This window comes from Impatiens glandulifera, chromosome 4 (assembly GCF_907164915.1).
Source record: "Impatiens glandulifera chromosome 4, dImpGla2.1, whole genome shotgun sequence".
NCBI lineage: Eukaryota > Viridiplantae > Streptophyta > Magnoliopsida > Ericales > Balsaminaceae > Impatiens > Impatiens glandulifera.
This window is the reverse complement of record NC_061865.1, coordinates 45,984,257-46,011,860: the sequence shown is the minus strand read 5'-3', so window position 1 is coordinate 46,011,860 and position 27,604 is coordinate 45,984,257. Positions and strand designations below refer to the sequence as shown.

The 27,604-nt window shown below is 29.3% G+C and overlaps 2 protein-coding genes across 2 annotated transcripts; one reads left to right on the top strand and one right to left on the bottom strand.

The window, feature by feature from the left end:
• Nucleotides 1-547: 547 nt before the first annotated feature.
• On the top strand, nt 548-3,653 carry LOC124935970 (clathrin light chain 2-like). The gene is made up of 3 exons (XM_047476414.1): nt 548-892; nt 1,312-1,465; nt 3,116-3,653. Exons 1-3 carry the CDS (start codon nt 600-602, stop codon nt 3,431-3,433), a joined length of 765 nt encoding a protein of 254 aa, XP_047332370.1. The 5' UTR covers nt 548-599; the 3' UTR covers nt 3,434-3,653.
• Nucleotides 3,654-6,996: 3,343 nt separating this feature from the next.
• On the bottom strand, nt 6,997-9,540 carry LOC124936700. The gene is made up of 2 exons (XM_047477218.1): nt 8,767-9,540; nt 6,997-7,441 (listed from the first exon to the last, which is right to left on the bottom strand). Exons 1-2 carry the CDS (start codon nt 9,496-9,498, stop codon nt 7,346-7,348), a joined length of 828 nt encoding a protein of 275 aa, XP_047333174.1. The 5' UTR covers nt 9,499-9,540; the 3' UTR covers nt 6,997-7,345.
• Between the last annotated feature and the right edge of the window lie 18,064 nt (nt 9,541-27,604).

Genomic DNA, 27,604 nt, shown 5'->3' with positions numbered 1-27,604 from the left:
ATTTCTATTTACATTATTATATTGTTGCATTATTAATTGATTAAAGTAACTTTAATGATAGGAGACATTCATATAAAAAAATAATTATAAATCTCATGTTAACTCCTAACTTACCAATTTTTTTTAATAATAATAATAATTAAATAATTTAGTAATATAAAGAGCAGAAATTTGATGTAACAAATAATGTCGGAAATAATGTGTCTAACACATGATTTGATTTAACTTGAAAAATTGAGTTTTCCTCCCTATTAAATTTAAGTACACATGATTTGATTTAATTTGAAAAATTGAGTTTTTCTTCCCTATTAAATTTAAAGTCAAATTACGTGTTCATATATCATTTTCGACACTATTTATAACATCAGATTTCTATTCTTTATCCTTAATTTCTGTTCTTCATCCTTAATTTTGTTCTTTATCCTCACTCTATATAAATAATATAATATTTTCTTACCCAAAGTTTGTAAAGATATAAAAAAAAAAATAGCCATCACTAATTTATAATTAATTTTTAAAGCAAAATGACATCACCTTAATGAGTTAATGTGAAGAAGGACCGAGCAAACCTGCCAGACCAGCTCCCCGCAGATAAACAAATGTCGTATTCTTTCGACACGCCCGACGCCGTTTCGCCTCAGACGGCTGATGATGGTGTTGGCTCGGCATTTGATTCTCCAGTCTTCACAGGAAGCCTGAATGCAACTTTTGGGTCTCACCCGATTTCTTATACAGAATCGCCGGTGCCGATCCACGTCTCTTTTGGTGAATTCTCTCCTGATCATACGGAAAAGCTCTCCGATTCTGGGTTTGCTTCATCGGATGGCCAGATTCTGCCGCCTCCGTCGGAGATGAATCATATGGAGTGTTCTGTTCTCGGAGAATGGAGAAGGTATGCATTAACTAGCATTATGTTTTTTTTTTCTTTTTCATTTCAATCTTCTGAATTCTTTCTAAATAGATGAAAGAAAACTGATGGATCATTCGCATAGATTTGATTAGAAACCTCACTAGATGGTAGTGAAAAAAACACTCATATCCTTGTCATTTGGCTTAGATTGATCTTTGTGGAAAAAATAATTACTGAAAGACAGAAATTTGGTAACTTAAACTGAAATGCAGTGACAACTTTGATCATCATCTTGTTTGTCTACTCCATTGTTCATAGCTTAATACATATTTGGCCTTGTCTTAGTCTGAACACATATTTTGTATACGTTTGGAGATTATACCTGTTAACCATTGTCTATTTGGATGAAAATGTTTCGGTTCTGTTTAGATAGTAAACTTGTTTGGTTATGTTATTCTCAGACAGAATGCAGTTAGAATTGAGGAGAAAGAGAGAAAAGAGAAAGAATTGTTGAGCCAGATCCTTACTGAAGCTGATGGGTATAAGGTTGAGTTCTATAATAAAAGACAGATCAACTATGAGGTCAACAAATCTACAAACATGGAAAAGGAGAAGGTAAGGAGATGAGGTTTCCTAATTTAATCTCTTATTCTTGGCATTGGTGTTTCCTATTTTATTGGTATATTGGGTCTGAATATCATCTCTCATTACATAAATGTGTGTCTACAAAATGTTCATCCTTGAATATGTCTATTGTTAAATCTGAGACAAGATTGATGTTGTTTACCAAATTGGAGGCAAAATGTTTGATGACCTCTCTCACTCAGTTGCTTACAAAGGATATATATCTTTTATTAGAGGAAAGAAACTCATTTTGCTTTCTCAACCTGGGGTAGGCTCATTTTGTCTCCTGAACTTGTAAAAATGGCTGAAATTACTTCTCATCATTTTCTTTGAGTAAATCCTTTAATGTTTTGATATGTAAGAAAATAATATTTTAGCAAAGGATTGATGTTTAAGGTACTTCAGAAATTGTATAGAGATGATCTACGGGCTAAATGTGGTGGCGAGAAGTAATTTGAGCCTCTTTTAATAATCTGGGAAGCAAAACAAGCCCAACTCAAATTGAGAAAGCAAAATGAGCCTTTAATACAAGTTTAGGAAGCAAAATGAACTTTTATCCTCTATAATTAGCGAATGTGCGGATTACTGGATCAATATATAACTAGCTTTTGCAATTGTTATTCATATCTTCAATGGATACATGGCTCTATACATGTATCTAGTATGGCCCTATTATACGCCCTTGCTTCATTGTTTAATAGCTTTTTTCTTAAGCGTATACATTCTTTATAAGGTTTCACTAACACTAACCTTGTTTCCTAATAATACAAACAATGTCAATACCATACGACATGAACATTGTTCATTCTAGCGATGTATATTTTTGAAATGTGATTTGCTCATTTCTAGTTCATAAAGGGGGAAAAGATGAAAAGGGTTGACTAACAAATTTTCAGATGTTTTCTCATGTAACAGGTTGATCTATAATATAAATTCTCTAGTTGTAATCTTTACCGTAATACTAGAAATACAAAATTGTTGTATTTTTATATATGAGAGGACATTGATCATATATTAGTATTAGGTATTATTTAGCTTACAATCATCATTTGTGTGTCATAATACATGCTATTCTTAATTTTGCTCTAGCTTCACATTCTTGCTGACTTGGTAGAACCAAATTGAAGACACGTAGAGTATGTCTTTTTACCTTCTAAGGAAACTGGATTTTTCACTCAGTTATGTTGACTCATTAATTTCTCAACAAACTACCTTTGTGTTGCATCATTGTGTACTGACCAGTAAAATGAGTTTCTTTGGAAACTAGGACTTGTTCAATTGTTTAGTTGTATCTCGATACAATTCTGATTTCGCCAATTTATTTCAGAAACAGATTACTTGTTGTTTGGTAAAAAGAAGTATGGTTGGATGACAATTTCAATTTCACAAAATTGTTTGGTATAAAAGTGTAACCAAGTTTTAAGGCTTAGATCAATTTTAGCTAAATCACAAACTGGGTTTTTCGGTTGGATCACAAGTTGGCTTTAGACTGGATGACAAACGAAATTTGATCTGAATTTTATGCATACATAAATAGCCCAACATGTGTCCAACCTTTTTCCTCGTGATTGTTCCGTTCTTTTGCTAGAAATAATGCTTTTACTGAAGTATTACTATTGATGTCTTGTATCAATTTTCTAGTTATTTATTGTCAACCAAGAGAAGTTCCATGGTGAGGCAAACAAGAACTACTGGAATACAATTGCAGAGCTCATCCCTAATGAAATGCCAGCAGCTATAGAGAAGAGAACGAAGAAAAATGAACATGAGAAGAAACCCGCCATTGCTGTGGTTCAAGGACCAAAACCCGGAAAGCCAACAGACCTTGCAAGAATGAGGCAGATACTCTTAAAGCTGAAGCACAATACGCCTCCTCACTTGAAGTATTCACCACAAACTGCTACTACTTCAACTGCTGCTACTCCGCCTAGCCATGTTGAGACGGTTGTTGTAGCTTGATTATCACTTATGTGCCTTTTTTTGAACATTTCTATATTGTGTAAACAATATTGATCATCTCTCGGCTTCTCTTTTCTATTTATGGTCATGAAATAGATAGATGTTAGTAAGTTATTAGCCATAGTATGTTTATACAATGCACTTCATTGGCACAAACAATTCCTTTTTCTATTTTCTTTTTGGTAACTAAGGTTTCTAGGCCGGTTTTTATGCATCTCAATATTGGAATCATTATCATAACCTCCCATTTCATAGTTCATTTTTACAACTTAATTTAATGGTATGAATCGTAATAAAATGCAAACATTTAAATTTGAATCATGTTTGATACATATGACGAAGTTTTTTTTGTCTCTCTTTATTAGAACTTAAATTAAGAAGCGAAAAAAAGTAAGGTCACGAATTTAACATGATCTGACACATGTGCAAGACATGTGCAAGAGAGAGAGAAAAAAATTAAAATTGGCCCGCCTCTTCAGTTTCTTCTTCGGCTATTATTTCGGCGATTTCGCGACTTCTTCCTTCTTCTGCAACTTCTTCCTCTTTCCGCGACTTCAACAACTTCGGCGACTTCTTCCTTCTTCTGCGACTTCTTACTCTTTCCGCGACTTCGACAACTACGGCGATTTCTTCCTTCTTTCGCGTCTCTTCTTCAGCTTACAAGTTCGAAAGTAGTAAGCCTTCAATGGAGATGTTCATGATTTGATTAACCCTAACATGACATTAAGCTTATGTTTCTTCATTTCTTTTCAGGTGAATGAGATTCCTGCAACTGCATCCAAGTCTGTTAAAAACACTAAGAGAATTTAAGTTTCCAAATATGATCTGCCTTTAGTTAGGTTTATCTCGAATATGCCCATGTTCGGGAACTTGAAGACATCATTTAAACATTTTTTATTATTGTTTTTTATTTATTTATGTTTCATTTCTGTTTCTGAGTTTGTATATGATCCATTTACAAAACGTTTGAAAACTACACTTAGTCACACATCATTCAGAAGTTAAGTTTTGTTTTGGTAATTACAAGTTATAAGTGTTTTCTCTTAAACTAAATATGAGATAAAAGGGGGAAATTATCTCAATTCTCTATTGTTAAAAGTATCATTATCTATATTTATTTACATTTACAACATTTCAATTTTTCTATGCTTAATATATATATATACTATTTAAAGGGGAAATTGTTAAATTAAGTTAAAGGGGAAATCGTTAAATTATGAAAAATATTTTAATTGATTAAAATGAACTTAAGATAATTAAAATGAACACACATAGTTTAATAAATGAATAAAATTAAGTTCAGCAATGTGTTAATACTTATGTAAAATCAAATACTCGTTAACAGCAGAGTTGTCATCAGCTGAAGACTCGCTAACAGCAGAGCTGCCATCAACAGACTCGTTATCAGCTGATCTTCTCCATCAGCAGAATTTTCCAACAGCAAAGTTACTATCGGCTGAAGACTTGCTAACAATAGAGTTGTCATCAGCTAAAGATTTGTTAGAAGCAAAGTTGCTCAAACAGCAGAGTTCGCTGGTAGTAGAGTTACTAAAACAGTAGAGTTCGCTGGCAGCAGAGTCGCTCAAATAGTAGAGTTCACTGGAAGCAGAGTTCCTTAAACACCAGAGTTCGCTGGCAGCAGAGTTGCTCAAACAGTAGAGTTCGCTAACAGTAAAACTCGTCATCGGCAGAGTTCGCTAGCAGATGAGCTGATCAACAACTAAGTTCGTTATCAGCAGAGTAGCTCATCAATAAAGATGGTCATCAGTAGAGCTCGCTATCAGTTGAGTTCCACATGAGCTGAATGTTTATGAGCTAAGTCAAGTAGTTGAGCACTCATAAATTGCAATACGACAAAATATACAACCAACTCTCTTCTCTGACATGCAAAATGATAAACGAATATTCCATTCCCCTACGCACTAAAACCCCGTACGCCATGCATACGACAAACGTACCGTTGCCACGTATCGACAAAATGAATTCGACCGTTGTTATGCTTCAAATATAAAAAGACATTAGAGAACAACGATAAAAGTTATTTTCATTCATCCCAAGCTCTCTCTCTTCTTTGACTCAGTCTTTTGCAAGTCACTACGTTACGCATACACGATGGTCACACAAGATAGTTTACTCGATAATCTTTTGTATAATTCGGTTATCATTTTACTTGTGTAAGTTGAACAGGTAGTCGTCTGTTCAATAAGATAGTGTGAGAACTAGAAGTTCAGACAAACAAGTGTTAAAACATGTGATTTGAGTGAGTTTGTGTAGCGTCTATATAAATCAAAGTCTTTTAGTGAAATTCTTCTGAAAACAAAAGAAGGGGTGACGTATGAGTTTTTATCTCTGAACATCCATAAAATGTTGTGTTGTTTTTTCATTGCTTCATTCATTCTTATATCTTCCACTTCAAATCCTGCAAGCATTTTCCGCAATTGAAACCGTTCAAGAGTTTGCTACGATTTGTTCAAGAATAGAAACATATTTTCAATCCTTAACAGAATTAAAATCTCATTTAAGTGAAAAATAGAACAACAATATTCAACCCCTCCTATTTCTATTGTTGTCTTTCCCTCTTAACCTATACCACCTTTAATTATTAAAGATTTGTATCAGTTAGTTGGGAACTAATAGTTTAATCATTGTATTATTTCTACAAATACCATAATTATAAAAAGTCTAGCTTGAAGTTAAATAAGTTCTTTTTGACATTTTTTATGTGATATATATTGAATGTGAGAAAATAAAATAATAATTTACTAGTGGTAAAGAAGACCTAACAAAATTCTTATAACAAACTAGCCTAAAATTATGTATTCTGTATGTGATATAGAAAATAATTTAATAAAACTTTCAAATACTTTACTTGCATAAATGTCATCTTCCAAATTTTTAATTTCCCTTCATTTTATTCAACGAGTTATCTTAATTCAGTTCGATTATTGAGAATTAAATTCGTCAACAACTCGTTCAAATTCACCAAAAATAATTGTGGTCAATGAGAAGTAGTCATTGAATTTCTTGAAGACTCATTACAATTTATCGATGAATCGATTTCTTTGCATATATTGCAATTCAACGTGCTTCAAAGTTCAACAATTCTCTCTTTACCCTAGATGATTTCTAAACATTTTAAAATGTATATATTCTTTTGAGGTTTTAATATCTAATTGACCGTTAAAAAAATATGATAACATCGTCAAGAGGTATTTTCTCAGTCATTTTTGTGGATAGTCTAAAAATTTTCATTTAATTAATTGTGATATCAATACCTTCAATCATTTTTGTCACTCTTGTAACAATTTTTTCAATTAGTAGTCAAAATATCACTAAGGTGCAACAATTTGGTTTGATTGAATTTGTTTTATTTCATCATCTAACTCACTTTCTCTTAGCCATTTTTATTTGAGGTTAGCTTTTTCTATGCATTTTATTGATAACTTTATTATATTGATATACATAATTGCAAAAATTATCTAAACCTGGTGTGTTTTTCATGGTTTGTTGTTCATGATAATTTAATTGTCACATAACAAAAGAATGTAACTGAATTATATATTTATATATATATATGATATGATGGATAACTTTTTTCAACTCCTAGCTAACATCATTGAGCACAATAACTCATGTAATATGGTTCGAATTTTCAGATTCAAACCAAATTTCAAAAAATCTAGGTAATTAAGCTGCTATAATATAATTTTAATCCAGCCTCTGATCGAAATGATGATGATATCCTTTGGATCACACCTCCTCCTACATTATTACCACTGTTTAAACTTCTATATATAATAATATATTTTACATGATCAATGAAAAAAAAATTAAATTAAATAACAAATGAAAAAGGAATAACCTGAAGGGCTGGCTTTAGAAAATTGTGGGCTGCTGCCATTTGAGAGAAATCTATAATTTTCCTAATTTATTATTATCATCTTTCCTCATTTTCTCTTCTAAAATCATTTTCTGGTACCTCAAGAAACCTTTTTTATATGCTGAAACCTGTCCATACCAAAATTATTTCAATTCAATTTATATTACAATAATAACAATAATACTTGAAATGGAAGAAATTATTGAATTTGTATTAGATATATTGATTAGATTTCAATTGTTTTTACATATATAAGAAATTATGAGGTTTAGATTGTTTTATGGAGTAACTTATTAATTATACTAAATTTGTTATAGTTAATTTTAACTTTAAAAAATGATTTATTTTTACTTCTTCAATGTATGTCTGATGATTTTGTTTTTGTATTTTATAAAAATATATATATTGGAATTAACAAACTAATCAAACTTATTGATATTAGATTTATTTTTTTCAGTTGAATCAATCCTATCCACAAATACCCAATAAAGAAAACTCATTCATTTGGTCAATTCTTAGTAATAACCACCTATTCTTTATATCAAAATTGCTGCAGTTTTTTAAGCAAAAAAAAAAAAAAAATCAATTTTTGTACTTCCTTGGCCTATTTAATAAAGAAGACTATTTCAAAAGCCACCGGTTCTAGAAGAAGACTTCAAGTCAATCTTCTAAATCAATAAAAGCAACTATAATTGGTCTAAAACCACAAATAAAAAAAATAAGTAAAATAAATATAAGATATTTTATTTTGTTTCTAATTAAACAAAAGTCACACAAAAAAAAATTAGTAAGATAAATATTCATAATAATAAATAAGTAACTAACACAATTATCCACTATTTGGATACGATTTATTTAAATAACTTAAAAATAATGATTTTATGTGATTTTAAAAGATTTAAAATATTTTTGATACAAAAAACTTAAAAAATATTAATATATAACGATAAAATAAAAATTAATAATTAATAATTTAAAATAAAAAAATATTTTAATTAATAAATTAAGTGATTTAATAAAGTGAAAATAAATAATAGTAATTAGATTTTAGTTATTAAAATAATTAATAATATGGTTTAGAAAATTCAGCTATGTAGTTGGGTTTGAACTAATTTTATTTATTTTATTTTTTTCAAAATATTTTATTTGAGAATTGATTTAAATCAAATAATATTATGTAATAGTTGAACTTTAAGGTGTTTTCAAAAATACCTATCAATTTATCTACTGATTTTAGATAGATAAAAGAATTTGTTAAATAATATAAATGATGTTATTAAACAATTAATGATGTCACCTAAATCAAAATGTCTAAAAGATCTCTTAAACTCTGATTTTCTTTCCTATTTTTGGGAATTTTTAATAAAATAACCTTAAATCCTTTAAAAAAAATTAAAATATATTACTAATACTAATCTTGTGTATGAAAAAAGATATAGTAAAGGGAACTTACAGCTTCAATGTCAATCTTGTAAATAAGTAACTTCCTCCTCTCTCTACAGCTAGTTCTATACGCCACAACCATATGACCAACAGCTAAAACCCAAGAACAAACAAACAACGCCATTTCCACTGCTCTAACATAACACAGATCATAATCCTTTCTTCCATCAACAATAACAATTCTCTGTTCATTGAAAACAAACGAAGCCTTCAAAGAAACAAACACCAGCGACGAAACAGAACAAATCATTGTAATTCCCAAATAGGGTCCTCTAGATAGACTAGGTCCATCGCATAAACTGTAAACACAAAGTATGAAAGCCGATCGGATTAGGGAGATGATAGGTATGTCAATTAGAGAAGAAGTGAAGTTATATTTGGTGAAATGGGTCGAGATTGTTTGGAGAGAGAGAGGGTTTTGAGGAGAGAAAGATGTAGATAGAAGAAGGATGGATGGGAGAATGGAGTCGATGATTATGAGGAGGATTGGGGCGGCACATAGGAGGAGAGAGATGAACATGTTGATGAGAAAGAAGAGGGTTTTTAGTACTCGAAGGATTGTTTGTCTTGATTTTGTGGTTTCTTTTAAGAAACCCATCTTGATTTGTATAATTTGAAGAACTTTAATTGGATATTGATTTGTTGATATAATGGAGAAAGATATAGAGAGAGAGATGGGGAAAGGAAGGTATGGAAGAAAGGAGGAGGTGAGAGGTAGGATGTTTTGACTGGGGACTTGCATTTGGACAAAGGATTCTGCCCTTTACACGGGGCAGACGCCATACTTTTTATATACAAAAGTTTATTTGGATATAATATTTGGGTTTTGGACAAAAAATGAAAGTTAATTGGAAATATATATAATAATAATGCATAATTGTAGGCTACCTATACAGTCTCCCACCACAATACATAATAATCTATTTATTTGTGAGAATAATGAATCGGGTGGTTGGTTTAGGATTAGAACCGGATTAATTAAATAATAAGATTCATTTTTTATATATAAATCTCAAATTTGTAGCATATAAATCTCTGTCAAAAAGTTATTTTTTATTATAAATATAAGTTTAATATATATATATATAATATATAATCCTTAATTTGATTTGTCGGGGTCGAGAGATATTGTTAATATATATATATATATATAATAGTAAATAGATATATATTTGTGTCAGATCATGGGTTGACTCACCTATAAACTTGAACGGTTAAAAATAAAATTAAAAATTGTTTTAGGTATGTTTTGAACTTAAAACCTAACAAAAATAAGTACAAATTTTTAACTAACTAAACTAATAAACTTTACATTTTAAATTTAACACCAAATTTGATGAACCTGCGATATTTCTAACCATATAAATTCAACTTTTTAACTAACGAATATATATATATATATATATAAAATAATGCTTAATTTGAATTTGTTTGATTTGTCGGGTTGAAAGTTGTGATTATTTTGGATATATAAGTGAGAGTAAATATATACTTAAGCCAGATCGTGCGTTGACCCGCCCAAAAACTTGAAACGGTTAAAAATAAAATTAAAAATTTTATATGTATGTCAAGTATCATTGGAGTGTGATTTAGGGATAATATGTCAGTAATAAATGAGAGTGGTTAAAAAATATGAAGGATAATATGTGGTTAAAAGATGAGATTGGTGGTTGGTTTGTTTAAGGATAAAAGGCGTATGAAACTGTGATTGAAATTGGTGGTTGGTTTTCTGAGAAATAACATGCATTTAAAAATATGATTAAGATTGGTGGTTGGTTTACCGAATGATAAGAGACGTGTGAAAATATGATATAGAAGCATATGAAAAAGTGTGAGTCACAAGATGTCGACTAATTAACTCTTTGGTAATAAATATTAAATATAATATATATACATACACAAAATTACAGAATTATTTCAACAATCTTAAGTGGTCTAGCGGTTAAGGTGTTCACATTTCATGTTTAAGAGTACTAGGGTTTGAATCCAAATAATTACAAATTTAAAAGTGAGTATTATAAATATTTGAGGGGTCGATGTTAAAGAATGCATTCTTGAGTATAATATATGGTGGAACAACTTTTAAATAAGGGATAAAAGGCATGTAAAAGTGTGAGGTCGGATTTATTTGTTGGTTTAACGAGCATTTAAAAGTGTGATGTCACGAGATGGAGGTCGGGTGAGTGGTATGTCACCCGAGGGGATAAAGAAACATATTAAAAAGTGTGAGTCACAAGATGATGGTCAATTGGGGTGTTAGTGGTTGGTTTGACGAGGTATAAGAGGTGTGTGATCAATTGAGTATTGGTTGTTGATTTATTGAAGTGGGGTAAAAAAGGTCATTTAAGATTGGTGGGTTGTTTACCGAGGAGATAAAGAGGCGTATGAAAAAATGTGAGTCACAAGATGAGGGTTAATTGGGGTATTAGTGGTTGGTTTGACGAGAGATAAGAGGTGTGGTGTGTGTGTTAGCGATTGAAATTAGTTGTTGATTTATTGAAGTGGGGGTAAAAGAGTACGACTAAGATTGATGTGTGGTTTGCCAAGGGGATAAAGAGGCATATGAAAAAGTGTGAGTCACAAGAGAATGACTAAGATTTGGTGGGTGGGTGATTTTCCAAGTGGATAAAGAGACATAGAAAAAGTGTGAGGCATAAGAGGTCGACTAAGATTGGTGGATGGTTTACCAAGGGGATAAGAGGTATGTTAAAGTCTGTGAGGTCACGAGATGAAATATCAATTAGGATTTGGTGGTTGGATTGCCGAAATGAGGGTAAATATAAGAGGTCTTAATAAATTAGATAGTAGTGGTTAACAATATATGATTGAGATGTTGATTGACCGAACTGGTCAATTTGGGGATTGGTGGTTGATTTATTGAAGTGGGGGGGGGGGGGGGTAAATGTGAGGTGGATTTATTATGAGTCACAAGATGAGGGTCAACTAGAGGATTAGTGGTTAGTTTGACAAGGGATAAGAGGTGTGTGATTGATTGAAATTAGTTGTTGATTTGTTGAGTGGGGTAAAAAGTGCGACTAAGATTGGTGGTTAGTTTAATGAGGGGATAAAGAGGAATATGAAAAATTGTGAGTCACAAAAGGTCACCTAAGATTTAGTGAGTCACAAGAAAAAGAGCCATTAGAAAAAGTGAGTCACAAGAGGTCGACTAAGATTGGTGGGTAGTTTGTCAAGTAGATAAAAGGTGTGTGAAAGTGTGTTAGGTCACGAGATGTCGATTGAGATTTGGTGTTTGAATTGTCGTAGTGAGAGTAAATATAAGAGGTCCTCTTAACAAATTAGTTATTAGTGGTTAAAAATATATGAATGACATGTTGATTGACCGAAATGGTCGATTTGAGGGTTGGTGGTTGATTTATTGAAATGGGGGTAAAAGAAGTCGCGATAAGAGTAAATATGATGAGATGCGATGTAAGGATTTGTGTTTGATTTTTCGGGATAAGAAGTCAATAATAAAACGAGATATCGACGGTTAAATGTATATATATATATAAGATGTTGATTGACCGAAGTATAAACGTGTGTGTGAGGTCACGAGATTAGAGGTCGAAATTAAGATTGTTGAGTGGTTTGCCGAGTGGATAAAGAGACATATGAAAAATTGTGAATCACAATCTGAGATGTCGATTGGGGGAGATTGATGTTTGATTTGACGAAGGATAAGGAGTGTGTAAGGTCATGCGATGATATGAGATATCGATTGAGATTTTGTGGCTGTTTTCTGAAAGTGAGGAATAATTTAAGAGGTTGGTAACAAATGAGATATTAGTGTTTAATATATATATATATATGAATGAGATGTTGATTGACTAAAATGTAAAAGTGTGTGATGTCACGAGATAAGAGGTCGATTGTGATTAGTGAGTTAATTATCAAGAGACATATGAAAAAGTGTGAGTCACATGATGAAAGGTCGATTAAGGAATTTGTGTTGGTTTAACGAGGATAAGAGGTGTGTGAAAGTGTGTGAGGTCACGAGATGAGATGTCGATTGAGATTTGGTAGTTAGTTTACCGATGTGGGGTAAAAAAAGAGGTTGCGGTAATATAAAAGAGGATGATAATAAATGAGATATTAGTGGCTAAAATATATGAATGAGATGTTGATTAATCGAATTGTAAAAGTGTGTGAGGTCACGAGATTAAAGGTTGATAGGAATTTGTGGATAATTTTTAAGTGGATAAAGAGGAATATGAAAAAGTGTGAGTCACAAGATTATATTTCAATTGGTGGTAAAAGAGGTGCGATAAAGGTAAAAATAATGAGATGAGAGGTGAGATTTGTGGAGATAAGAGGCTGATAATAAAAGAGATATTGATGTTTAAAAATAATATGAATGAAATTTTGATTGACCGAAATGTGAAAATGTGTGAGCTCACGATACTAAAGTTCGATTGAAGTTGGCGGTTGATTTGTCGAGTGTGATAAGAGGCTTGTGAAAAATGTGAGGTCATGATATTAGAGGTTGATTGAGATTGGTGGTTGATTTGATAAAAGATAATAGATATGTGAAAGTGTGTGAGGTGACAATATGAGATTTGGATTGTGTGAGTGGTGGTAAAAAAAAGTTACGGTAATGAATAAGAGGTCGATAATTGTGTAAAGCACATCTAATATTACTTTAGATATATAAGAGCAAAATGTATGACACAACTTTAAATAAAATCTCTAGATCAATCTATAATAACTAAAAAGATAAATGGTGTAATTGACTTAATTTTTATTAAGAAGAAATCTAACGTCTCTTTTTAAAGTTTTTTTTTAACTTATAAAATTAATTTTTTTAACTTTAAATATTTAATAAATTTTAAAATATATGTTAAATTAAATTTTGAATTAAACTTAATTCTTACAAATTAAAACTAATTTTAAATTAATTAAATTTGAATAATATTAACTTTATTTAAAATATTTATAAATAAATAATATTTTGTTTATATTATTATTCAGACAAGTTTTATTAATTTTTATAAAAAAAATTCATAAATATTTTTTTTATAAATATAAGCCTAACATTTTTTTTTTGTTTTTTTATAATACTATATGATGAAGTTTTTTTTTATGTGAATTGAGTAATTTATTTAAATGACAAGTTATATCAATTACATATTCATATATAATATTATAAATATAAAATTATATATAAATATCAAAATTATAAATCTGTATATGAAAAAGTAATATTATTACATATACAACGGTGGAAAATAGAGAGTTTGTAGTTATAATAATTTTATTTACAATATTTTATAAATAAAGAATTAATTACTAGTAAGTTCATTTGTAATGTTTCCCTAAAATGGCTACATCATTTAATTTTTCTATAATGCATTATTTGAGATTAATTGTATTAAAAGATTAGTATGTGTATAAAGAATTCTATTATGCATTATTTGAGATTAATTGTATTGAAAGATTAGTATGTGTATAAAGAACTATTAAAAAATATATTTTTAGAAAAATAAATATAAATTATTTAAGATTCTAGTAGAATAATATAATTGATAAAAAAAAATATATAATTTGTTATTAAATTGTTTGACATGATTATTTAATAAATTGATATATTCTTAGATCAAAAAAAGCCAATGAACAGCTCAAACAAGAGTCAACTATATATTATTCTAAGAAATTATTTTACTAATTTTCATTAAATATCTAAATTATTTCTTTATACTAATTTTCAACCATGAGAATCTTCTACTATTATAAATTTATAACATGGTTTTATTCTATTTTTGTTGAAAGATCTCATTTTAGTCCAACTTGTGTTTAAATCTTATTTTACATTTTTTAACTTTTAAAACATTCAGTTTTTATTATTTTTTGTGAACCTTATTTTACACTTTTTAACTTTTAAAACGATTCAGTTTATTATATTTTTTTTCAAAAAGTTATATAGAATGAGATACATTCATTACAGAGTATTAAATTTACAAAGCATTAAAGAAAAATATTTAAATAAAAAATTATACTGGCTTGATCCAATTCACCATTACAAGTTATTTTTATCGGATAAACTTACTTACTAGAAAATAAAGACATAAGTGTTTTGATCAAAAAATTTTAAGTAAAAGAAAACAAAAGATGAAATTTTATAAAACAATGACTTCTTTCTTCATCGTTTTTACTAATTAAAATCACGCAAAAAAAAAACAATAATTCCTATTTGGTTAGAAGGAATTAACTAATTTTCTATGTTGATAACAACTCACTCCTAATTTCATATATAGACATCATTGATTAGGTACGCTTATTCTAATTAGATAATATTTAAAACTATATTTTATATAAAATGAAAATATAAGTGTTTTTTAAAAGAATTAACTGCACTAAGTAATATATATAACCAATCAACTCAAATAACATGATACTTGAAATAAAAACGTTTTATTTGAACCTAATCTAAAAAAAATGGGAGAACGAAATTATAATCATATAGCTCGCGAACACACTTAACTAGGCAGAAAACTTATCGCATGACAGATTCGAACACATGACCTCAGGGAGGCTAAGAATATTCAGCTCTTGTTGCCTCAAAAAGTATTTTTGCAAAATATGAATTATATCTTAATTTAAATTGTGAGAAATTATAAAATTTGAATTTAATCATGAATCTTCTTTTTCTTTATAATGGAAGTGTTATTTAATCTTCTTTTTCCGTAGACTTTCCTTAGATGAAATGGTTCTTTCAATTGATTAGTACGTTAATTGTTTTCTCTTTCGGTTGATGGGGATGTAAATGAGAAATGATCGTATTTCAAATGGAGATCATTACCGTTACGTACAAAAATAATTAATATTATGTTAGTTATTATAGTTGGTCATTTCTAATTTAGTCACTTCATAAAATTTGAAATGTCACTTATGTATCCTTACTTTATATTAATGTCAAATACACTCATAAGTCATAAACTTAATTTCACATTAGATCAAAAAAAAGAATGTGACAACGAATTAAATATATATATAACCCCCACAAACACTAGACATAGAATTTGCTGTCAGACAGGCTCGAACCCAAGACCTTAAAATTAATATCTACATCTTGTTGCCACTAGGCTAGAAGAGATGATTATGTCACATTATTTTGACTTACATTAAATATGACATTTGCACAATTATTTATTATAGACCTTATAAATTTCAAAATATTTATGAAAATCAAGCCAATCTAAGTTCTTACAAGTTGTCATAGAAATGGAGATGTGAATTTATAATTTGTTTTGGAGTGACTATTCCCATTGTAGATAGTAAATTTTGATTTACAATATTCTTGATAATCCTAGCTAGACATATGCTTCATTGACCATGAACCTACAATGTCTTTCTTAAACTTCACACTTCTTTGTTTACTTGATTCTCTATTTATTTTGTAATTTTTTTTTTTAAGGAAAGGCTAAAATGAATGAACCAACTAGTTTATTAACCCATGAAGGGGGAAGTATACATGACTACAAGTTTTTTTTTTTTTTAATTCATATCTTTAGAGTGAAGATGTGACATTTTAAGATGCATTATATGAGTGTTTCTTATAAGATTTTAGGCCACATAAGACTTGTTAAAGGAAACTCTAACAAATTATTTTTATATGTAGATATTGTATTAATTTATTGCCAACCTGAAAACTCTTATTCACATTTTCTTTGTCAGCAATAATAACAATACAATTTGTTTTACCTTTCAAAATAATAATAATAACAATAATAATATAATAGAGAGATTTAATGAATAAGTTATTCAGTTAATAAATTTTTAGTTAGTTATTTAATAATTGACACACTTTTTCTATTATTAGGAAAATTAATATATACAAATTTAATATGAAAATAAAATAAGAACATGTTTAGATCACTCAAGAGTGCTTACTAATATCAACTAGCATTTAGCCAGTGCATTTGCACGAGTATAATATAAAAACCGTGAAAAAAAATTACGGATAACATTTTTTATTTTATTTTTAACCGTTTTAAGTTTATGGGTGAGTCAACCCACAATCCAACACAAGTATTCATTTACTCAACATCATTATATATTAGTTAGTTAAAAAGTTGAACTTATATTAATATTAAAACGTCTCGCGTTTATCAAATTTGGTGCTGAATTTAAAATATAAAGTCTTTGTAGCCTAGTTAGATAAAGAGTTGTACTTGTTTTGTTAGGTTGCAAGTTTGAAACATACCTCTAGCATTTTTAATTTTATTTTTAACCGTTTTAAATTTAAAAACGGGTCAACCCACAATCCGACCCAAGTATCCAAATTAATCACAGCTCTCGACCCGGCAATCCGGACACTCTAAAAATTAAGCATCATTATATATATATAGATTAGTTAGTTAAAAAGTTGAACTTATATTAATATTAAAACGTCCCGCGTTTATCAAATTTGGTGTTGAATTTAAAATATAAAGTCTTTGTAGCCTAGTTTGTTAAAGAGTTGTACTTGTTTTGTTAGGTTGCAAGTTCGAAACATACCTCTAGCATTTTTAATTTTATTTTTAACCGTTTTAAATTTAAAAACGGGTCAACCCACAATCCGACCCAAGTATCCAAATTAACCACAGCTCTCGACCCGGTAATCCGGACACTTTAAAAATCAAGCATCATTATATATATATATAGATAATAAAGATTACATTAAAAGAACATATTAAAGTGAGAGATGATACAAAAGGTTTGTCATTTATTATTATAGGCTTTCAGAGATATAAGTTAGTGGAGAGATACAAATTGATCAAACAGGCTAATTAAAGAAATGTACCTTTCAAATTAATAATAAAAAGAGAAATGATTTTGGATAAAATTTGAAAGGAAATAACGTGTAATCTGATTGACCTAAAAAAATAATAAATTTTTTTCTCTTTTCTCTCTTTTTATCCTTTATCTTTTTATCTTTTTTCGATGTGGTGCCACATCATTCACTCTCCTATTTCTTTTTTCAAATTCTCTCCCTCAACACTCCTATGATGATAATAATAATAATAATATAAAATATGTTAGACAACTTTAATAGAGAGGATATCAATCAATTTTGGAAAGTGGACTAAACAGCTTCTTTCAAGGAGACTAATATTAACTATTTGCTCAAATCTCCTTAAACATATTTCATTTAGAGATATGCTTTTAAAATTGATCATTTTCTTTCTTATCTTATTTGAATACACATATTGTGATTGGATTTTCACTTGAAGTGGTTATGGAGCTATTTATATCTATTTTGAATATTACAAATATAATCAAAATTATATAAATAAAAGATTTTTTTTTTTCAAATATGTAATACTAGTCATGAAAAATATAATCATATTATTGGGTTGTATTCCTTTAACAATGATTGGAAATTTGTGAATGTGATTAAAGGAATGCCTGATTTGGTGGAACAGCTGTGTTGTGGGGGTCATGTGATCACATGCAAAATATTGTCCTGTATTTGAACCATAAGATAATGTCAGCCTGTCAGATTATTACTAATGTTTTATTATGTTATGGATAATAATAATAATAATATTAATAAAACCCTCCAGCAGCCACATGGAATTAATTTTATTTTAATCACACCTACCTTAATAAAAAGTATTACATTGTTAATAATGTTAATATATGTACAAGTGCAGTTCTTTATAGTAATAATTTTATTTATTTTTATTAAAAGGTTATATATTAATATTTGGTAAAAAGTTAGGAAGAATTGTATTAGACCATTTATGACCCACCTCAACTAAATTTGGTTGGATGATAACTCTCATTCTAATTTAAAATATTATTTTCATGAAAATTGAATTCAAAACCTTTAATTTAGACCATTTTTTTTGAAACACTTAAACTAATTATAAGTTAAGTTATTATTAATATAAGTAAATTAACTGTTGTTACAAAACAAACTATTTAAACCATTATAAACTATAATATTTTTAGAGAAAGGATTATGTGAGGGAATGACTTGACATAATATTTTTAGAGAAATGATTAAGTGAGGGAATTTGATAAGGGAATGACTTGGCATAATCTTATTCGCTAAAAAAATCAAATAATTTCTTTTTTTTTTCTTTTTTTCCTCCAACTTTTACATTTTTCAACCAAAGGTGATGCCAAGTCATTCCCTCACTAAATTCTCTCTCTCTCACTCCCCATATTTTTAATATTATATTATTATATTTATAAGTATTTCTGAGCCTATTTTTATTACACTTTTTTCTTATTATATTACATTTCACATTCATAACACAGCATTTGATTTTATCTTACTTACAGCTTATTTATGAAGTGACTTGTTATTTTATTTTTATTTTTATATCTCAAAAATTAAAATAATCTAAAAGGGTAAAACATCTAACAAATTTTTATTTACTTGAAAAGAGAAAAAAAAATGAGACTAATTTTTAAAAAATGATCCGAATTTAAAATTTTCAAATAACATGATTATTTAAAAAAATAATATTTTGTAATAATTTTGAGAAAGTAAAAATTTAGTTTGATAAAAGGATTTAATATATATTAATATATAATAATAAAATAAAAAATATTTTAATATTTTAATTAATAAATTTAATAAATTCGAGAAGAAGTTAATTTTTTTTTTTATTTTGATTATTTAAATAACTCATATACAATCATCCAACAATCGGTATACTTATATTTTTTTAATCTAAATTCTCCCACTAAATTTTAAATTTATTAAATTAAAATTATTGACACATTTTAGACGGTTAAGTTTCGGTATATTTTATTTTACGTAAGTCCTTTTTTTCGGCAAACAATGAAGTTTCTTTCTATAAAAAATAAATAGTTTGACACAACAAGGATGACTAATCCTTTCCTACTAAAAACCCACTCATAATGACTCATCCACCCACTTTCGCAAGTTTATATGTCCATTTTTTTTTGTCTTAATTAGTACAATATTGGCAGGCGCAATTACAAATACAAAATAAATTATTTTTTTTAATAATTCAAGTATATAATTTGTATACGAAACCTCTCAACCTCCATTGGCTCCAATTAAATGCAACAAAATATAAATTATGTCATAATTTTCCATGAATTACGTACAAAGTAAGAAACAAAACTAAAAATAATATAAGATCAATTTGTTATGATCAGTGTTACCAATAGAGTGTTACCAATAGAGAGCTTCAAATCCAACAAATAGTTTCGCATTTGAATCTGTTTCAAGAGTTTGTGAAGATTTACGAAAAATAGAAACATAAACTAATCCCTCACATAATTATTATTCACACATTCTTTCACAACCGGAAGGATATCCACTAAGACTTTAATTCATATATAACTCATTGAACTAACTAACTCTCTGTTGAACAAAACACCCTCCGTCCAACTTACAACACTGAAGTTTCTCACAGAAAAACAATATGCAATTACAATATGATCACAACTAGACAGTAAGAGATTTTTTTGCTTTAGCTTGAGAGACTTTCTTGAAGCGAATGTGTGAAGTAGTTTGATTGTTGTCCTTGGTTTCTATTTATGGTTGAAGTGCACCAACGGTCGAATATTCTTTGTGGATACGTGACATGTGTACGTTGGACAGTCGCCTATAGTACGAGAGTACAACAGACTCTGAGTATTTGGATCATGGTTGTACCGAACAGGTAGTGCGCCAAATATCCTCTGATTTTGTCTTATACTGGAAATGCAATTGAGAGATATCCGCGTACGTGACATTCATTCATTTAATAGAATCAGTTGGCTTGTGAGGCTGCTAAAGGCAGGAACAACAGACAGTTGAGTGAATGTGATTAGACGGATGCTTCCTTCAGACGACTGCTAAAGCAATGCATCAGACGTTCTTCTTTAGACCACGTCTAAAAGAGTTAGACTTTCTCGTCTAACTACGTTTCCTTTTAGACCGCGTCTAAAAGAGTTAGACTTCCTCGTCTAACTACGTTTCCCTTTAGACCGCGTCTAAAGGAGTTAAACTTCCTCGTCTAACTACGTTACCCTTTAGACCGCGTTTAAAAGAGTTAGTCTTCCTCTCTAACTATGTTACCCTTTAGACCACGTCTAAAGATGTTAGACTTCCTCGTCTAACTACGTATGACGTCTAAGACTACCTCTGAAGTGACAAAGTCTTTTAGATTTGTGCCTGCACAAAACAAATAGACAACTTAGTCACATTTGTTCTCAATAAGACATTAAGCTCTTTAACTTTGCTTGATCATAACTAAGTGTAACATAAATCATCACAATAATGTCAGCATTGAATAAATTTATTTTCTTAGATTATTTTAGTCAATTTGATTTGACTCAACAAAATGTCTCAAATCTCAATATTTAAAATTTTAAGTTCTAATTTCTCATAAAAAAAAAAATTAATTAAGTCCAATCAACTCAAGAAACTAAATCATTAAATAAAAATTCTAACCTTAAAATGGAAAGTTTCAACTCATTTCTCTCACACAAATCTCAATTCTCTCAACTTAGCCTTTTATTTTGCCGTTGTTAAAATAGTTTATGATTTTTGAGATCTTATTTTAATAAATAGAGAGTTTTTATGAATTTAATATAATATTATTGATAATTTATCTTAAATGGTAAATATGGTTTTTAAAAGATTAAATATCACATAATCAATTTCTATTTAGAATGTTTTAAATTAAAATGAGTGTAATAAAGGTGGAATAATGCTAACTTCTTACCTTAAAAAAACATGATAAAAATATTAAAAAAGTAATAGGGGAGAGAATTTGGAGAGGGAATGATGTTTCACCACAAAAATGAGTTGAAAAATAAGAGAAAAAAATTGTTAATTTTTCAGCGAATTAGATTACTCAGATTACGTAAAGTAATTACCTTTCAAATTTCCTCTCATATTCATTTCACCAATCATTTCTCTAAAAAAAATATATGATTTTTTAAATAAGTTCACACTAAACCTTAAGCCGAATTATGCATGCTAAAATAGTGCTATATATTTATTACAAATCTGTTTAAAAGTTGTAAATTTTCATCTATAGTTAAGGGTAATTTAAAATATTTTGTAATACTATAATGAGTTAAAAACTTGACAAGTTCACTTAAAATATGCAATATGTTAACATCTGTGACCGTTGAAGGCCTACAAAATATGTAGATTGTGTTTCGCATGGCCTACTATACATCATCATCACAGACTATAATAATATTAATAACATGCCATATGCTGCATGATGCAAATGGCATGGGGTTTATTGGGCTCGATGCATTATTATCAATATTATTAAAAAAATGATAATATCAAATATGTCATTCTTTTTGAACAAGGATAAGTCAGCCTAAATATTTGAATTTTATAATTTTTTATTTAATTTTTAATTTTACATGTAACAAATTTGTAATGAACACTTTTAATTAAATTTTCTTTTAACTTTATAGTTTTTTTTCTAATGATACTTACCAAGATGAAAAAAATATGTACAAATAGCAACATATTTAAAAATGGGAAGAATGCCAATTTTAAATACCAAGTTGTAAAGAGGTGTCAAATTTACTTATTAAGTATCAAAATTCTATTTATATATATTAACTTGTCAAAAAGTGTCAAATTTATTTAAAATAACGGAAAAGTTAAACGGAGTTAAAATTTTTGCCACATTTAATATCCACCTATTTTTTATTTATTTTTAATTTACATTAATTACTTTAATTTTTTTTTCATTCAAATAAAACATTCAAATTTTTCCTTATTTATTTTTCTCTCTTTTTATCTCCAACTCTTCATTTCTTCTAATTGTTCATCTTCAACTCTTCATCTATAATATGAGTAATTATCATGAAATAAAAGGCTAAAATCCATAGTAGGTGGGATCCCATTAATGTCATGGAAGAATTTCAACCCACCATTAATCATATCTGATGAAGAACCGTCGAAATATTTGGAATCAACTCCGTTTGAAATCATAGATCTGGATTTCATTTTCCTGTTTTTCCGACAGTCGCCGGCTCGCCGCCGATCGATACACTACGGAGGGCCCCACTTTTTGTCCAGTACCTTCTACATATCTTGCAGAAATACCTCGGCTACGCGATGCTGTAGTTGTTGTAGTAACATAATTTCGTGTTTAGAGAATCGCATCTCAAACACTTCATTGGCTGTTCCGCCACCTTCACCGTCGTCACAGTTTTTTGGGGGTAAAGAGAGAGTGAAGAATAGATTACTCATATTATAGATGAAGATGAACAGTGAGAAGAAAATGAAGAATTATGGGCAAAGAGAGAGAAAGAATGGAAATGGAAAATTTTGGATGTTTTGTTTGAATGGTTAGAGTTGTAATGTCAAAACAATCGTTCAAAGAGAATCTAAATTAACTTTCAAATTAATGTCTTTTTTATTTTGATCTGATGTTATACCACATTCCATTATTATTTCTCACTTTTATATATATATATATATATATATATATATATATATATATATATATATATATAATTTTACCTTCATACATGTAATTAGTCCTTTACATATAATAGTAATAATAAAATTTTGTAGTCCCTAATATGAAATATAAGTGCAATATATATTTATCTTCTTCTCTTCGAGCTCGTTAGGCGATAAGTTGACTAAATAATTAAGTGTGTTTGCGGGTTTATTTTCTTAACTCGCGAAGATCAGTCGCACTCCGTGAGAAAAGCGGAACTCAGCGTTCTTAAAAAAAAAATACATATAATATAATATATATATATATTCATATATATATATATATATTCATATAAACAAAAATAAAGCAAATGAGAAACAAAATAATTAGTTTGATGTTTCTATGCTAAACATAGATTACACTTTACAATAGGAAGTTTCCCTCATTCTTTCATATAATCTTTTGCTATTTTATTTTTATATTTTAAAGGATTGGATTATTTGAAAAATTCAAACAAAATCAATTTTTTAATCAATCATTTCTCAACAATTACATCACTCATTTCATTAACCCAAATACTAAAATACTTTCTATTTTAAATTATTATTTTTTATTTTATTTATATATACTTCAATACCTTTTAAATTATTTTATCAAAAATAATCATCACCTCTTCAAAATCATCAACAATTATTACTTTTTTCTCTCTTTAAATTTTAAAAAAAAAATCCGAAAAAACGTCTAACAATTTTTTAAAAATTATTTTAAATTATATTTTGGCTAAATATTTAATAATAAATCATTACTTTAGAAAGTTGGGCATATATGACGTTAGCATTCAATACCTTTCCCCACTTGCAACAGAAAAATAACTACAATTCCATATTTCATAACCATTTTTTTTCAAAATCATACTAGTAAAATAAAATAAAATGAAATTATAATTGTTTTGAGTGAATAGAAATGAGGTTGTAGAGAGTATTTATGTTTGAAATTTATTGAAATTATAATCTCAATAAATACTAAAATAAACAAATACACGGAGTTGACGCTGCTACGGAAATATCAATTTAAGGAAAGGTAGTTATTAAGTGACAGATGCTCTCACGATATTTATTGGAATATATTATTATGATGAAAAGGACTGAAAAGAAAAGTCCTAGAAATATATATATTTAAGCTCTTAAACTTAAAAATAAATATGCCTTGCCATTTGTCCGATTAAGGTAGAAAATAACAAAGAGCAAGGTACCTATTTCTTGTCTTTTGTTGAGAAAAGTCTCCATCCCATACCGTTCATGAAGTCACCAAGGGAAATATTATTTATTTTTTTATAACTTGTTCAATCTTCTTTCTATAATATTGTAATGGTTGTAATGGTTTATTTATATTATTGTAAAGATTATTATGTAGGATAGTTTGTTTATTCATTTAAATAAAGGTTATAGCATAATAGAATTAAATTGATTTTATTAATTATATAGAAAATAAAATTTTGGTAAATAATATTCACACCAAATTCAAATATGAATTAATTGTGAAATTTAGTCTAAATAAAATTCACACAAAATTCAAATTTTAATTAATTGTGAAATTTAATCTAAATGAAATTCACACCAAATTTAAATATGAATTAATGTGAAATTTAATCTAAATAAAATTCAAATGTAAATTAAAGTAAAATTTAATCCAAATAAAAATGAATTTATTAATTGTTAAAATTATCATTAATGCCTTGAAGGATGCAATTAATTACTATTATAACTAAAAATACTTAGTGATATAACTTGCATTCTAATAATGAAGAAGAGGAAATGTCAATGTAATGAAGAGACAAGCAAGGTTAACCATTGAAGGTATGGATTAGTGACTATTAGATTAAAAAATTGATGAATGATTTTAGAGTTTAATTTATATATCCATTCACTCTAATTATTTTATATGTATCATCTTATCATTTCTCACTCTAAAATTCTAAAAGTCTTTCCTTATTTTTGTGAGTTTTCTTTGTGCGTATTCTTCGAGTTTCTTGACTCAACCATTTATGTGTGAAACACGGTAATTGTGATTCAGATATTTTTGTCTAGTTCGTTGTTGTAGTATTTTTTTTCTATGCTAAACCATTGTAGATTCCGTTGTACCTTGGGAAACAGCCACCGATGAAACTCTCCTATACAAACGAGAGATAATGAAACTATTTTAATGCAAATGTGATTTCACAGGCCTCAGAGTAAACAACGATTTTTTTTCCTTATTTTATTAAATAATCTATTGTGTTAGGATCGAAGACAACAATAGAATGAGGGGTTAAATATTGTTGTACTATTTTTGACTTTCAATTCGATATTAATCCTATTAAGGACTTCAAATATATTTCTATTCTTCAACAAATCGAAGCAAGCTCTTGAACGAATTCTAGTGCAGAAAATACTTGCGGGATTTGAAACGGCATATAACGGACTGTAAGATGCAGTAAGGAAATAACACAATATTTTATGGATGTTCTAAGATAAAACTCCTACGTCACCCTTCTTCTGTTTCCAGAAGAATTCCACTAGAAGACTTTGATTTATATAACGTATACACAAACTCAGTCAAAACACAAGACTTAACAACTTCATGTTCTAAATTTCTAGCTATCACACTCTGTTGAATAGACAATGTTCTTTTAACTTACAATACTAAAAAAACACTCAAGTAGAATAGTAAATTATCGCTCAGCTTAACTTAGAGATTCTCATAATAAACTAGAGAGAGAGTAATCAAAGAGCTAATCAATTCCAAAATCGTGCGATCAAGAAGTGCCGAAGAGAGAGGTCGCCTTTTTATATTAAAGTATAACAACGATCAAATCTATTTCGTAGATACATGTCAGTTTTTCAATGGTTGTACGCCAGATGTACGAGATCGTACACAAGAATAATATTCTTTGGATCGTGGCGTACAAGGTAGGTAGTGCACAAAATATTTGTTGAAATGTGGTGTACATGATAGTATTGCGCGGGCTAGTGGAATAATTGAGTACGTGGAAGTTGTAAATTTTGACGTCTTAAGCTGATGTGGTAGTCTTCTATATCGAACACAGTTGTTGGCGCAACCCTACTGTTGGCGCAACACTACTGTTCGCTACTTTACTGTTAGCGCAACACAACTGTGCTGAATGAGAAAGGATGTTATTGGCTACTCGGATGTTAGCGCTTCTTCAGACTGGTGCTGAAACAAGGCTGCTGCTAGCGTTTCTTCAGACTGCTTCTAGAGCAAAGCTACTGCCATCATTTCTTCAACTCTGCTGTTGAAGGAGGCTACTGCCAGTGCTTCTTCAACTCCGTTGAGTCTAGTCAAATTGATTAAAATAAATTTAGGAAATAAGCTTATTTAAAACAACATTGTTTAATTATGGGCTAACAGTAATTTGATGATGTGCAAATTAATTAAAGTAAAACTTAGCTATGCACATGCAAAGCTGGAGAGCTTAATTTAATGTTACAAACAAATAAGACTATACTGTGAAACTGTCTTTGTGCAGGTACATCTCAAGGAAGCGTAAACAAATGTTAGACAACATCAGACGTGATCTGAAGTAGACACTTATAAATGTCTTTCTACTTTAGACGGAGTCTGGAGTACGCAAGTAGACATCGTCTAACTCTTTTAGACGTGGTCTAAGGAGTACACGAGTAGACGTCGTCTAACTCCTTTAGACGTGGTCTAAGGAGTACGCGAGTAGACGTCGTCTAACTCCTTTAGACGTGATCTAAGGAGTACGCGAGTAGACGTCGTCTAACTCTTTAGACGTGGTCTAAGGAGTACACAAGTAGACGTCGTCTAACTCCTTTAGACGTGGTTTAATGAGTATGCGAGTAGACATTGTCTAACTTCTTTAGACGTGGTCTAAGGAGTGCGCGTTGTTAGACGTCGTCTAACCTTCTTAGACGCGGTCTAAAGAAGAAGCGTAGTTAAACGTCGTCTAAGTTTCTTAGACGCGGTCCAAAGAAGAAGCACAGTTAGACGTCGTCTAAGCTTCTTAGATGCGGTCTAAAGAAGAAGCGTAGTTAGATGTCGTCTAACTCCTTCTTAGATGCGGTCTAAAGAAGGAAGTGCAGTTAGACGTCGTCTAACTCCTTCTTAGACGCAATCTAAAAAAAGAGTACGAGCAGACGTCGTCTAACTTGATCAGATGTCCGAAGGAGCGTCTAACTACGTACTCACTCAACTCAACTGCAGTTACCGTTTTCAACAGTCTGACAACTCAATTCCAACAACGAATGAATAACTTCCACGTACTCCAATATTCAAATTGTCCACGATGCGTTGTACAATCCAGTACAACAGTATATGAGAAGATATTTGGCGCACTACCTGTCTGGTACGGCCACGATCCCAATGCTCGATCAGTCTACTGTACCTTTGTACTATTGGCGGTCGTCCAATAAAAGGAGGACACATGTCCTCAAAGAATTTCCGACTGTTGGTGCA

Bases quoted from the DNA above. Each gene is read 5' to 3' on its own strand.
- LOC124935970 (XM_047476414.1), top strand. From the start codon at position 600: ATGTCGTATTCTTTCGACACGCCCGACGCCGTTTCGCCTCAGACGGCT. The intron at 893-1,311 runs GTATGCATTAAC...TGTTATTCTCAG, and splicing joins GTTCTCGGAGAATGGAGAAG to ACAGAATGCAGTTAGAATTG. The intron at 1,466-3,115 runs GTAAGGAGATGA...TCAATTTTCTAG, and splicing joins CAAACATGGAAAAGGAGAAG to TTATTTATTGTCAACCAAGA.
- LOC124936700 (XM_047477218.1), bottom strand. From the start codon at position 9,498: ATGCAAGTCCCCAGTCAAAACATCCTACCTCTCACCTCCTCCTTTCTT. The intron at 7,442-8,766 runs GTAAGTTCCCTT...TGGTATGGACAG, and splicing joins ACAAGATTGACATTGAAGCT to GTTTCAGCATATAAAAAAGG.